The sequence below is a fragment of the Neospora caninum genome, chromosome XI (genome assembly GCF_000208865.1).
Source record: "Neospora caninum Liverpool complete genome, chromosome XI".
NCBI lineage: Eukaryota > Apicomplexa > Conoidasida > Eucoccidiorida > Sarcocystidae > Neospora > Neospora caninum.
In genome coordinates, this window is record NC_018397.1 from 1,207,184 (window position 1) to 1,220,420 (window position 13,237).

General features: G+C 54.4%; 1 protein-coding gene across 1 annotated transcript; it reads right to left on the reverse strand.

The window, feature by feature from the left end:
* Window positions 1-926: 926 nt before the first annotated feature.
* On the reverse strand, window positions 927-9,761 carry NCLIV_054610 (hypothetical protein; the record flags this gene model as incomplete). Its single annotated transcript, XM_003885015.1, has 10 exons — window positions 927-1,355; window positions 1,527-1,734; window positions 2,488-2,939; window positions 3,462-3,988; window positions 4,569-5,601; window positions 6,727-6,882; window positions 7,444-7,509; window positions 7,913-8,292; window positions 8,840-8,985; window positions 9,616-9,761. 10 exons carry the CDS (start codon window positions 9,759-9,761, stop codon window positions 927-929), a joined length of 3,543 nt encoding a protein of 1,180 aa, XP_003885064.1.
* Between the last annotated feature and the right edge of the window lie 3,476 nt (window positions 9,762-13,237).

Sequence of the window (13,237 nt, forward strand, 5' to 3'; positions counted from 1 at the left end):
CCCCTTAAAAGCACGCGCTAGAATGAAACCGTGTGCCACGCATGGAGGCTCATTCAGTCCCCTTTCGCCTTTCTGCGGCTGCTGCTTCTATCCAGTCACCTTGCGAAACGCGTGCGCCGTCGTTTCTCATCTAGTCTGAGATGTACACGTCGCTGTCCCCCCGGAAACAGCACACTCCGAGCCGTATCCTAACATCTCCGGCCAAGTGGAGACCACCAAGAGCATGACCCGGTTCACCTCAAAGCTATGCTCTGCGTGGCTTTTCGCGGCGGCTTTGTGTTGCCGCCCTGGAAGTGAAACGACGCGGGGACGAGTTGCTGCTCGCCGGGCGACGGCGACGCACCACAACACTCCTCATCCCGATCCACTTCCGTACTTTTCCCCGTTGGTAGCTGATGTTTTGCTTCGTGTTCCATGTTCACTAAATGTCGGCCACGCACCTTACAAACAGTCTGGGCTGCCCTACAGCTATTTTAGCACTGAGTACATACATTCTGTGTCACTCTTTCTTGGACAGAAACATTTCGTGAATGTTGCAACTCTCCATATCTGTGCACCTGTCTACCTTCGTACATGTCTAGGGCTGGACCACCCACCGCGCGTGCTGCGTACAGAGTCCTATGTAACGGCAACACGTCTCACTCCCGTTCTGCGTCCGTATATCCACAAGTGTATCCGCAGGCGTTAGCTTCTCGGAACACATTCACTCTTTTCTTTGGAGGATCCCTTTTCCAGATGTGATCCGCAGCCTTGCGACTCCTGTGTCTTCTGCGCGTTCTTTTTCGAGACTCTCCCGCCGTGCAGGCGCCCGTTTTCGGCCGTTTAAACACAAGAACAAACTCGGAAAACTCACGAGAACGAAAAACGTTTGCCGAAGGAAGCGTCTTTCCAAAGAGAGCCCGTCGTTGAAAAGCGAACGCCCTGGCTCAACCCTGTTTCCACGCTTCGTTTCCTTCTCTCGTCACTTGAGACTCGAGGAAAGCTGCCTCTCGGCGCATCGCCGCCCGCCCCGCGGCCTGCGACGGAGTCAGAGAGTGAGTCACCCGAGCTGCAACGCTCGCCGCGTCTCGCCTCTCGTTTTCCACGCTTCCACTGCCGACTCCCGTCCTCTCAGCCCCCCCTCCGTTTGCTGGCGGCGGATCACCGGCGGCACAAGTGTTACCGGAAGCGAGACATGAAGAGGAAGAAATCGAAGAGGAAGACGAGGAGGCGGACGAAGAGGAAAAGGGAGAAGAAGAGGAAGAAGACGAGGAGGAAGACGAGGAGGAAGACGAGGAGGAAGGCGAGGAGGAAGAAGACGAAGAGGAAGAATCAGAAACACCAAGAAGCACAGCGACGTCTTCTGCTGTTAGCCGCTGAACAAAACCGAAAGGGGAGAGGGATCACACAGAAAACATGACTGATTAAGATGGACACAGGGGAAGACAGCTGAGAGGAAAGAGGTATTGTAAAAAAGGGCGTGAGCTGGAGAAACAAATTCTGAACGAGGCACGCAAAACCAGCAAGACAGACAAGCCAGACCTTACCCGTCCAAATCGAAGAAGGGTATTGGAAACAGAATCTGTGCCGTAGGCCGCCTCTTGTGATTCATCTTGCTCTTCGTCGCGCACATCTTCTCTTGCGTCGCCGTCTTCCCTCACAGCCGCTGCAGTAGCCAGCCTTTCCGAGAGGCTGTCTCGAGGATTTTGCCGCATTTGAACGATCCGTTCTTCCACAGAGTCTTTCACGATGAACCTGCGAGAGAAACACGAACGTCAGCCATTCAGTCCAGTCTGTCGAAGCACCTCACGGCCCCGCAGAGAAACGTGTTTTTTGCTCCAGTTTTAAAACGAGAAGACAAGTCCACAAGACACTCGCCTCCGTGGACGCACTTCCCTCTCCTCAGTAAAAGCCCGGGTGTCCAGCGCATGTTTAAATGCCTTCCTGAAAGTCGCCGTCTCTGAAAGCGTCACGGTTTTCTGTAATGACCACCAGACGATTTGTTTGTCTCCTGCCTGGAGTTCCCCCCGGAGGAGACGGATTCGATTGCTTTGAGTGTTTCCCCTTTTGGACTCGAGAGATGCGTTCCTCCACTGCTCTTACACCCGCCCACCAGAGGTAGCACCTGAATCTAGACTCTCCGCTACACATTAGAAAACGGGATTCCGAGGTTCCTCCAAACAGCCTTTTTCACCGCGGGAATGCCGACTACGAGTACGATTCCTGGTGTAAATCTTCTTGAAAATGTGTGTGCTGGGTCCAAGTTCTCTGGTGCCTGTTCTTGCGTGGGGAGTTTCCTCAGGGCGGCGAAAAGCCGCCACGGAATCTTGCCCACGGCTGTGTTTCCCGTTTTTCAGCCTGCTTTTCCCTTAAAACACGAACTCCGAGACGCGTGTTCCCCCGTCCCCGGTGTCGCGGGGCTTTCCCAGTTTCCTGTCTTCGCCACCCTGCGCGTCGAGTTTGGGAGATTACACCGAAACCAGGTAACCCCCCCGCGCGCGCGCCTACCGCCAGACGTGAGTTTGTCGCTTCTGCGCCATTCTGTACACGCGGCCGACGGCCTGTTCTTCTTCTGCTCGGTTGAGGGGGACTTCGAGGAAAATCACGTGGTTCGCCTCTGTCAGCGTCAAGCCTCGGCCGGCGCGGAGTAAGCTGCAGAGCAAGACGCGCGCGTCTGGGTCGTGGCGGAAACACCGGAGCTTGGCGAGCTCGGCCTTGCTGTGCCCGCCCAGATACTTTAGGCTCGCCACGCCTGTGCGCCGAAGAGCGACTTGCAGCAAATCGAGCGCCGACGGCCACTCGGAGAAAATCAGGATTTTCGAGGGGAGCGCGGGCGGAGTCGCAGAAGCCGCAAGGGAAGCATCCAGTGGTGAGTCGCCGAGAAGCGCCAAGACTTTCTCGATGATCGCCGCGAACTTGGCCGAGTACCGGCGGCGAAGACGCGCACGGAGGGACGCAGCCTGCGCATGGAGGCGAACATGAAGAAAGAGAATTGGGAACGGCCGCGCGTGGAAAGAAATATCGACAGCAAAAGAGCGAGAAAAGATCGCGGAAGAGGGGGGAGACCGACAACGGCGGTATGGACGGCTCGATACAAACGAGAGACGGATTTGAAGTAGCATGCAAGAGGTACGTGAAGCGGGAAAAGGGGAGGAAAAGGAACCCGAGGAAAGGGACAGAGAGAGAGCACAAAAGGAAATGCGCGACTGATCCAAGGACAAAGACCGACGGAAAACGAGGAAAGAAGGAAAAAACGAGGAGGCTGCCAGGAGCAAATCAAAAATGGGAGAATCGAGGAACGCTGCGCTGAGAGCCCCGAAAGAAGCAAGACACGTCCCCGCGACAAAAACAACGACACTCGCTTCCCTGCATTCACCACGTGTCTCTGCTGCGAATGCCTGATCGACATTTCCCGTGCACCTCCGAAACCTTCACTGCGGCCTGCTCTGTCTTTTCTCCCCTCCCACAAAACACGACCTTACCTGGACGCCAGCATCGTCTTCCTCGCCTCTGTCTTTCTCCTGCTTCTCTGTCCGTGACGCTTCTCCTTCCCTCTCCACCCCCTCCGTTTCCAGCCTGGACGCCCCTCGCACGTCTTCGCCATTCAGAGGGAAACCCGTCTGCGTCTCCGATTCTCCGTTCCCGGTTCTCAGGCGCGAGGTGGCTCCGCCCAGTGCTGTCCCGTCTCTCCCTCCTGCCTGCTGGCCTTCTTCGCCCGCCCGAGGCGAACCCGTTTTCGCCTTTCTGGCGGCTCTTTGCTTTGTTGGAGTCGAGACGGCTGCGCGGTCGGAGCCCTGAGAGCCACTCGCTCGCGAGATCAAAGCAACCTGCGACGGGGCGAACGGGTGACGGCAGACCGGACACCGGCGGAGGCAGTGCGTGGAGGCGCTGAAGGTCGAGAAGGGCGAAAAAGGCAAGGCGCCGCTCCGCCCGAGTCTCGCAGACTGGTGCGCGCGACTAAGCAGCGGGCTCGCCGCACTGGGCAACCCACCTGTTGTCTTCTCCATTCCTGACATCACAGCACACACTCGCTCCGTTCCGGTGGAGGTACAGACGCGTCGTCGAAGTTGCGAGATCCGCACACGCCCATCGATGGAGCAACGACGAGTATGTAGGAACAGCCAAAAAAGAAAGTGGAGTCACCGGGGCTCATCCAAAAAGACATTTCGCGCCCAAGATACACGCACAACTCGGCACACATCGACGTAAGTGGACTATATGCGACCTGAGAGAGAGGAAACTGCTATACCACTGGCCGCATCTTGGCGCTGTCTTGGGACGCCTCGTTCTTTCCAAATCGCGAGGCGAAGGCTTCTCTCACCTGACCCACAACCTAGACATTTGCACACATAACTACACATGTGTGCACCTGCATATACAGACTGAGACACTCCCTACCCGTACTTGTATCGAAATATATATATATATATACATATACATATATACATATATACATTTATTGTATGTACGTGTCTATATATACATATACATATATACATATACATATATATATATATATATATATATACTGGGCACCCGAGTATCTATTTTGGGTTTAGATTCCTTCGGTTCGAAATCGGTGAGCTTACCGACTTTTTCTGTCCTCAGGGATCGACTGCATTCGACGCAGATTTGGTGGGCACAAGGAAGGACAGCCTTGCATGCGGTTTCCTCCAGTTCCACGAAGCACACTGGACACAGAGTCGAGGATGTCTTCTGCGCTCCTCTCTCCTTTGTCTCGCATGGCTCGTCGGATACGCGTTCTCCCTCTCCCGCACGTGCCAGAGAGTGCGTGCTCTCGCCGTCCTCTGCCCGCCACTTTTTCCTCGCTTGCTCGTCCTCTCTTTCCTTCGGGTGTTCGTCCGGTCCTGGCCTCGCCGGCCTCGTCTCCGTTCTCGTGCTGGCCGCGACCTCTGTCGTCTGCAGTTCCAGCTGCAGACCGTCTTTTTCGTCGCTCCTGAGGGCTGCTTTTTCGCCGATCTCTGCCTCTCTCTGTCTCTCCGTCTCTCGCGTTTCAGACCAAGGCCTCGCCCATGACTCGCTCCGCTCTTCTGGCCGCTCCAGCGCGCCTTCGTCCCCACCTGCGTTCTTTCGACCGTGCACTCCATTTCCTTCCTCGTTTCCCTCCGAGCCCGCCGCTTGCAGTCCCTTTCTCGACTCCTCTTTTTCCTCTCCTTCTCCCAGAGAGTCTGCAGGTGCTTTCGCGTCTGCTGAGGTGCGCCCGTGGAGCGTCTCCCTTTTCTTCTCCTCCTCTTCACGAAGGTTTTTGAGGTACCGGTGCTGGCGGTGCGCTTTCTCGAGGTCTCCCGCAGTGATTCCGAGTTCGAGCAACAGCGAGTGTCTCATGGAGGCGACGTCGGCGCCTGCCACGGCGAAAGCGTCCACGAGCGAAGGCGGCGGCGGAAACGGCGAATTCGCAAGAGACGCGAGCGCAGATCCCGAGGCGGTCCAAGAACTCGGCCGCTTCCGCCCTGCGCCAAGAGCGAGGCGACGATAGGCCAGCTCAGCGAGTTCCTCGTCTCGGCTCTTCAGCCGAAAACGCGAGATACTGATTTGGAGCTCGTCGAGGGCCGAGAGAACCTGCCGACTCGCGAAAAAGTACGCATCTGCAGCGACAGACTCCTGGGGAAAAACGAGACCACGCAGAATCCAGCGCAGTGAACTGCGGATCTGAGGACCCGGCGTTTGAAAAGAGAAAAACGGCAGTTCCGAGGGGCAAGACAGACACAGACACGACTTCAGACGAAGGACGGACAGAACGAGGAAAGGAGGAAACAGGGGGAGAAGACGGTCGAGACAAACGCGAGAGAAGAGGGTCGAAACAAACGCGAGAGAAGACGGTCGAGACAAACGCGAGAGAAGACGGTCGAGACAAACGCGAGAGAAGAGGGTCGAGACCAACGCGAGAGAAGACGGTCGAGACCAACGCGAGAGAAGACGGTCGAGACCAACGCGAGAGAAGACGGTCGAGACCAACGCGAGAGAAGACGGTCGAGACAAACGCGAGAGAAGACGGTCGAGACAAGCGCGAGAGAAGACGGTCGAGACAAACGCGAGAGAAGACGGTCGAGACAAACGCGAGAGAAGACGGTCGAGACCAACGCGAGAGAAGACGGTCGAGACCAACGCGAGAGAAGACGGTCGAGACAAACGCGAGAGAAGACGGTCGAGACCAACGCGAGAGAAGACGGTCGAGACAAACGCGAGAGAAGACGGTCGAGACAAACGCGAGAGAAGACGGTCGAGACAAACGCGAGAGAAGACGGTCGAGACAAACGCGAGAGAAGACGGTCGAGACAAGCGCGAGAGAAGAGGGTCGAAACAAACGCGAGAGAAGACGGTCGAGACAAACGCGAGAGAAGACGGTCGAGACCAACGCGAGAGAAGACGGTCGAGACAAACGCGAGAGAAGACGGTCGAGACAAACGCGAGAGAAGACGGTCGAGACAAACGCGAGAGAAGACGGTCGAGACAAACGCGAGAGAAGACGGTCGAGACAAACGCGAGAGAAGACGGTCGAGACAAACGCGAGAGAAGACGGTCGAGACAAACGCGAGAGAAGACGGTCGAGACAAACGCGAGAGAAGATTGCGAAGACTCTCGGTTTCGCGAGGTGGGAGACCCCCTCGGTCAAAAAACGCGAGAAACGCGACTTTTGCCACCTTGTTTGTGGCGCCGGAGCAGACGGGCACGCTTTTTCCTTAGCGTGGGCATCTCGTGTGTCCTGCTGCGGGCTCAAATTCTCACCTTCTTGACTGCTTCCAGCTCCTTCACGTGCTCGTCGGCTGCGAGGAGGAGCCGCCGATGCGAAGCGACACTCTCGGAGAGGAATCGTCGCAGCACGGCTCGGACGACGCGCACAACTTTCAAGAGTTCGCTTTCGCCAAAGTGGTGAAAACCGCCCTGGAGAGAGAAACCGGAGAGAAGACCAACACGACGCGCGGCCACGAACGCGAAAGATGACCAAAGACATTTCCCTGCTTCCCTTCCGCAGGAAAATACGGCGGCTTCAAGAAAAGGGGGGAGAAGGAGCGAGGGAGGGGGAGAAGGAGAGAAGAAGAAAAGAGAGAAGAAAGGAAGAAAGCAGAGAAAAGAGGCACGAGAGGAGAGCACTCGATCGAGAGAGTAAGTCTGAGAAGGCTCAGGAAATCAACACGGGAGAAAAGAGGGCAAAGAGATAGAGAGAGAAGATGACGCTTGGTTTTGTGGACTTTGCCGTGAGTCCAAGCTTCTGCTGTGGCGAGTTCTTGAAGCGTCCCGCCTCCCGAGCAGACGTGGAAGACGAAAGAAAATCGACAAAGTGAGAGCGAAACCAAACAAGGAGACGCCACGCAGAGGCCGAAAAGCCAAGAGATACACCGGAGACGAACAGAGACCATTTCAGAATTTCCACTGTCTTCTTCCTTGCGTGAGTCTCCGCGGTTATCGGCGTGTCCGGTGTCTCTGGTCTGTTCGGCAGCTCACCTCGTCTAGGCCTTTTTCGTCTCCGATGCCACCAACGTCCTTCTCCACTCGGCTGTAGAGGAAGAACTGCAAACTGAAAACACACGAGAGTCCTCCTGTGACCGTCCTAGTCTGTGCGTCTCTGCGAGACGTCCCAGCCCCTCTCACGGTTTCCTTCCGCCTATCTGTTCGTGGAGATGCCTCTAGGCACCTTCTTCCTCGCGTTCTTCCCCTGTGTTTTTCGTTTCACTTCTTCTCGACTCTCTTCATCCCCTAACCCCCGCTTCCTTTCTCGCTTGTTTCCCCACCCTGGCGTCTTGCCGATTTTCCACCTGTTTGCTCCACTCTCTCTTTCCTTCGCCCTGGCCTCGGCCTCGAGTGTCTCCTGAGTTTCTTGACGGCTTCCGTTTCCCTCCGTGTCCATTTTCTCTCGGAGCGTTGCCTCTTTTTCGCTCTCTTGCTTTCTTCGCTTCGCGAAAACGAGGCTTACGCCGCAATCTTCGGCATCAACTGACAATGACGACACCGGCCCCGACCGGCTTGACGCGTGTTCTCGCCGCTGTCCTTCTTCCCTCTCTTCTTCGTCGCCCCCCACGATGCTGCCGAGACGCCGTTCTCGAACCCGCTCTCTCCTCTTCCTCCTATCGCTTTTGTCTTTTCCGTCCCCTCTGCTCTTCCTTCCTCTTTCCTCTCGTTGTTGTCTGTTCCCCCGCGCGCCGAGAAAGGAACCATGAGTGAGTCTTGGCCGACGCGCGACGCACGCCCAGGCGCAACAACGGAGCGCGACAGATCGTTGCAGTTCGTGCAGGAGGAGAAAGCGGCGAGCAAATCGGCGGAAGGCTGCGCACCTTGATCCACGCTGGCGACAGCCTGGAAAGAACAGCGCCCGCAGCGATGCCACGCACAGCGCGCGAGGGCAGTGCACGGGAAAAACGGAGAGCGGAAAAAGAAAAAAGGGACCAAACTCGGGAAAAGATGACACCAAGACACGTATCCGAAAAACACCCACCCTCGAGACACAGTCTCATGGGGGTGAAAGCAAGACACCAAGAGAGCGGAGAAAGCAGACTGGAAAAGCGACACCAAAAGAGAGCGGAGAAAGCAGACTGGAAAAGCGCGTTAAGACAAGAAACCAAAAAGACGAGCGAGAAGCGAGACGGACACTCACGGACCTTCGTCTCGCCCATGACGTTTCTGCTCTCGTCTTTCTTCGTATCTTTCTTCTTCTCTTTCGTTTTCTTCTCTTTTCTCTTCTGGTTCCCCTTCTTGCTCTTCCTTTTCCCCTTCGTCCTTCCGAAACGCGCGAGGTTCTTTCCGGGGCACGTGTCGCAGCGCATGCGAACTCGTGACACACACCGCTCGTCACGAAGATAACGATTTGAGAGCGGTACCGATGAGCAAAAAAACCTTGTTTTACCTGAAGGAGGTCTTCTCTGGCGGCGTACAGCTGCCGCAGTTGAAACTGAAGAGCAGCGACGAGACCTGCAGCTGTCGAAAAGGGAGGAAAGCGAAGCGCACCTGCAGATCGGCTGAATCCGCCGCCTCGAAAATCTCCCAAGGCGTCTCCCACTCTGAAAGAAACCACAAATGCGATATATAAAAAAGTACAGCCAGTGTGGTATTTATATATATATATATATATATATGGATGGGAACCTCCGCGTGCACCTCACAGACAGTACTTTTCCAGTGCAGACTCGGGGTCTTTATCTCCCCACACGGCTACATACCGTCGTACGTCCATCTATGTTAACGACTTCCACAAGAAAATGCGTCCATCTAAATATGTGCATATATATATATATATATATATGTCTATGTATATATAGATATATATAGTTGTGTAAATGGTTGTGAAAGTGGGGGTACAAAAGTAGAGGGAGTGCCGCCGCTAGGTTCCTGTTTAGTAGGTACACTTTGAGGCGTTGAATACCCCACAGGACTGACGCTGTCTCCTTTCCCCGGCGCAACGCGTGCGAGTGGAAGGAGATACAGAGAGGTAGAGGCCGGAGGAGACCGGGACATTTCTACGCGAGACTTCCACGTGGGCAAATCGTGAACACTGGATTTGGAGAATGCGAGATATGAAGCTGACGCGTTTACCGCGGCCACAGGAGTGAATTCCCTCTGCGAGAAGAGCCCTGGAAATCGAATGCGAACGTGGAAAAGGCGACGCCAGTTTTCCTTCCTTACCTGTTTACAAGCTCTTTTCCGAGGTCTTCTCCAAGGCTCATGCATACGACATACCACTGTGTAACAGCGCTTTCTCTCCACGTTGGTGCGCACGCTTTCGCCGGCGTCTTCGCGTCTTCTGCCTCGTCTGCCTCCTGCCTGTTCATCTCCTCGCCCTCGTCGCCTTCTTCGCCCGCCTCTTTCCCTGCGAGGAATTGAAGCCGCCGCTGCTGGTGAGCCGCGACTACCCGTTTTCTCCTCAAGAAAGTGTCGCGAGCTTTGTCGAGCTCCGTAGTGAACTTTCGGGTGTATCTACAGCGGAGCGTCTCGTAGAGGGACCGCGAACGCGTCAGTTCGTCTTCCACCGCAGACGCGTACTGGAGGCGCTCAGCGACGAGCGAGGGGGGCGCAACTTCCCGCGTTTTCTGGCCGTCTTCGTCGTTCAGCGAAAAGGAAGCGGAAGAATGTGCGCTCGCGAGTGACGCCGCAGCGGAGGAAGGGCAGGAAGAAACGGCCGAGGGCCGCCTCGGTCTTGCAGAAAAAAAACTCGGCGAAGCCTCTGTGGGCGGTCCCCCACAAGGCGACGAAGAGTAGGCAGCCTCGCCTGGAGACCCACACTCTTTGGCAGCGTCCCCAGAGACCGAAGCAGGCTCGGCAGAAGCAGCCGGACGTTCGCTAAGAGAAGACCGAACGAGACGGAGATGGTGCTCGAGGAGGTCTGCTAAATTGAACGCCGCGTGAATCTGCTGCAAACTGTCGACGTGGTAGTGCCCGGCGACTTGCCTGCTCAGGCGCTCAACGCCCCACACGCCAAATCCTTCTTCTTCCTCTGCGAGGAGGTCGGGGAACAAACGCCGGAAGGAGGCCTCAGAAACGCCTTCCCAAGGCGATGAGGCGGAACATGCACCGTTAGAAGAAGGAAACGAGAGAGACGAAGATGAAGAAGAGAAGGAAGAGGAAGAAGATAAGGAAGAAGAGAAGGAAGAAGAGGAGGGAGAGGAAGAAGAGAAGGAAGAAGAGAAGGAAGAAAAGGAAGAAGAAGAGGAGGAAGAGGAAGAAGATAAGGAAGAAGAAGAGGAGGGAGAGGAAGAAGATAAGGAAGAAGAGAAGGAAGAGGAAGAAGAGAAGGAAGAAGAGAAGGAAGAAGAGGAGGGAGAGGAAGAAGAGAAGGAAGAGGAAGAAGATAAGGAAGAAGAGAAGGAAGAAGAGGAGGGAGAGGAAGAAGAGAAGGAAGAAGAGAAGGAAGAAAAGGAAGAAGAAGAGGAGGAAGAGGAAGAAGATAAGGAAGAAGAAGAGGAGGGAGAGGAAGAAGATAAGGAAGAAGAGAAGGAAGAGGAAGAAGAGAAGGAAGAAGAGAAGGAAGAAGAGGAGGGAGAGGAAGAAGAGAAGGAAGAGGAAGAAGATAAGGAAGAAGAGAAGGAAGAAGGGGAGGGAGAGGCAGAAGAGAAGGAAGAAGAGGAAGAAGAGGAAGAAGAGAAGGAAGAAGAGAAGGAAGAAGGGGAGGGAGAGGCTGAAGAAAAGGAAGAAGAGGAAGAAGAAGAGGAAGAAGAAGAGGAAGAAGAAGAGGATGAAGAGGAAGAAGAAGAGAAGGAAGAAAAGGAAGAAGTAGAGAAGGAAGAGGATGGAGAAGACGAAGGAGAGGAAGAAGAGGAAGAAGAGAAGGAAGAAGATGAAGAAGAGGAAGAATGAGGAAGAAGAAGAGGAAGAAGAAGAGGAGGGAGAGGCAGAAGAGAAGGAAGATGAGAAGGTAGAAGAGGAAGAAGAGGAAGAAGAGGAAGAAGAAGAGGAAGAAGAAGAGTAGGGAGAGGCAGAAGAGAAGGAAGAAGAGAAGGAAGTAAAGGAAGAAGAAGAGAAGGAAGAGGAAGAAGATAAGGAAGAAGAGGAAGAAGAGGAAGAAGAGGAAGAAGAAGAGGAAGAAGAAGAGGAGGGAGAGGCAGAAGAGAAGGAAGAAGAGAAGGAAGAAAAGGAAGAAGAAGAGAAGGAAGAGGAAGAAGATAAGGAAGAAGAGAAGGAAGAAAAGGAAGAAGAAGAGGAGGGAGAGGAAGAAGATAAGGGAGAAGAGAAGGAAGAAAAGGAAGAAGAAGAGGAGGGAGAGGAAGAAGATAAGGGAGAAGAGAAGGAAGAAAAGGAAGAAGAAGAGGAGGGAGAGGAAGGAGAAGACGAAGGAGAGGAAGAAGAGGAAGAAGAGAAGGAAGAAGAGGAAGAAGAGGAAGAAGAGGAAGAAGAAGAGGAAGAAGAAGAGGAGGGAGAGGAAGAAGAAGAGGAGGGAGAGGAAGAAGAAGACGAAGGAGAGGAAGAAGAGGAAGAAGAGAAGGAAGAAGGGGAGGGAGAGGCAGAAGAGAAGGAAGAAGAGAAGGAAGAAGAGGCAGAAGAGAAGGAAGAAGAGAAGGAAGAAGGGGAGGGAGAGGCAGAAGAAAAGGAAGAAGAGGAAGAAGAAAAGGAAGAAGAAGAGGAGGAAGAAGACGAAGGAGAGGAAGACGAGGAGGAAGTACAAGACGGAGAAGAGGAAGGGCTGGGCGACCTCGAAGGAGAGGTTTGACTCGGCGTCAAGCCTTGGGTGGAGAGAGGGGGAGGCGAAGCTGTGCGTGCGAGGGTCAAAACGTGCCTGCGCATCGGGCCGTCAGAAAACAATGGTTGGGGCACGCCCAGCTCATAAGCCATCAGAAAACGGAGAAAGCTCGAGGCTAGGGAGCGACGGCAGCGTCGAACCAGATATAGCCGGGGAAGCAAAGACAGCAGACGCCGACGGCAAAGGCCAGAAAAAGAAGAAACGGAAAAGCAAATGGAGAGAGGCCGAAGAAAGAGCACCGCGTCCACTGGTCACGCGTACGGAATCGCGGAACACAGAGAAAGAAGAGGCACACACCCAACAGACGAAGAGGGTACAGGAAATCGAGGGAGAGAGAGAAAACGAAAGAAGAAGAAAGCGAAAGAAGAAAAAAACGAAAGACAAAGAAAGCGGAAGAAAAAGAAAGTGACAGAGAAAGAGAAAGGAGCGGCATGTGTGAGAAGTGGCAACAGACGGAGAGAGAACACGAAGCAGGAGCTAACGATGGAAGAAAAAGGAGGCGCCGACAGCGACAGAAACGCGAGGAGACGGGAGACAGAATGCAAAGTTAAAGGACACAAAAGAGAGAACGAGAAGAAAGTACCTGTAATGATGAAGCGCTTCCTGCGGTCGCCCTCGAATCACCGCCAGCCCCGCCAGGCCATTCGTCGCTGCGCAATGTCTCCGCAGATGCTCTTCCGCTTGAATCTGAAACGCGAAACCAAAAGAAAGAGACGACAAAGAGGCTCGCGCCCTCTTTCTTCTGTTTCTCGCTTTCCCCATGTAGATCCACGTCTCGGAAAGCGAACACGGCACAACACTTTTCCGTTTCTCGATATTCGAAAAAAAACACGCGCTGCGCTTCACCCTCTTGCCGCGTGTGGGTGTCCGCAGGCAGATGAATCTAGATTTCACAAATGGGTACAACTGTCATTGGCTGTATCGATGGGCGATACCTGTGTGTCGAAACCTCCCTTCCCCACACCTGTCTCCGTCTGCACAAAGCTGTTGCTGGGTAGAGGAGAAAAAGTCGATAGAAACGCCCCAAACTGCACGTATGTCTGCCTGCACGGGCACATCGGGATGGACCCTAAG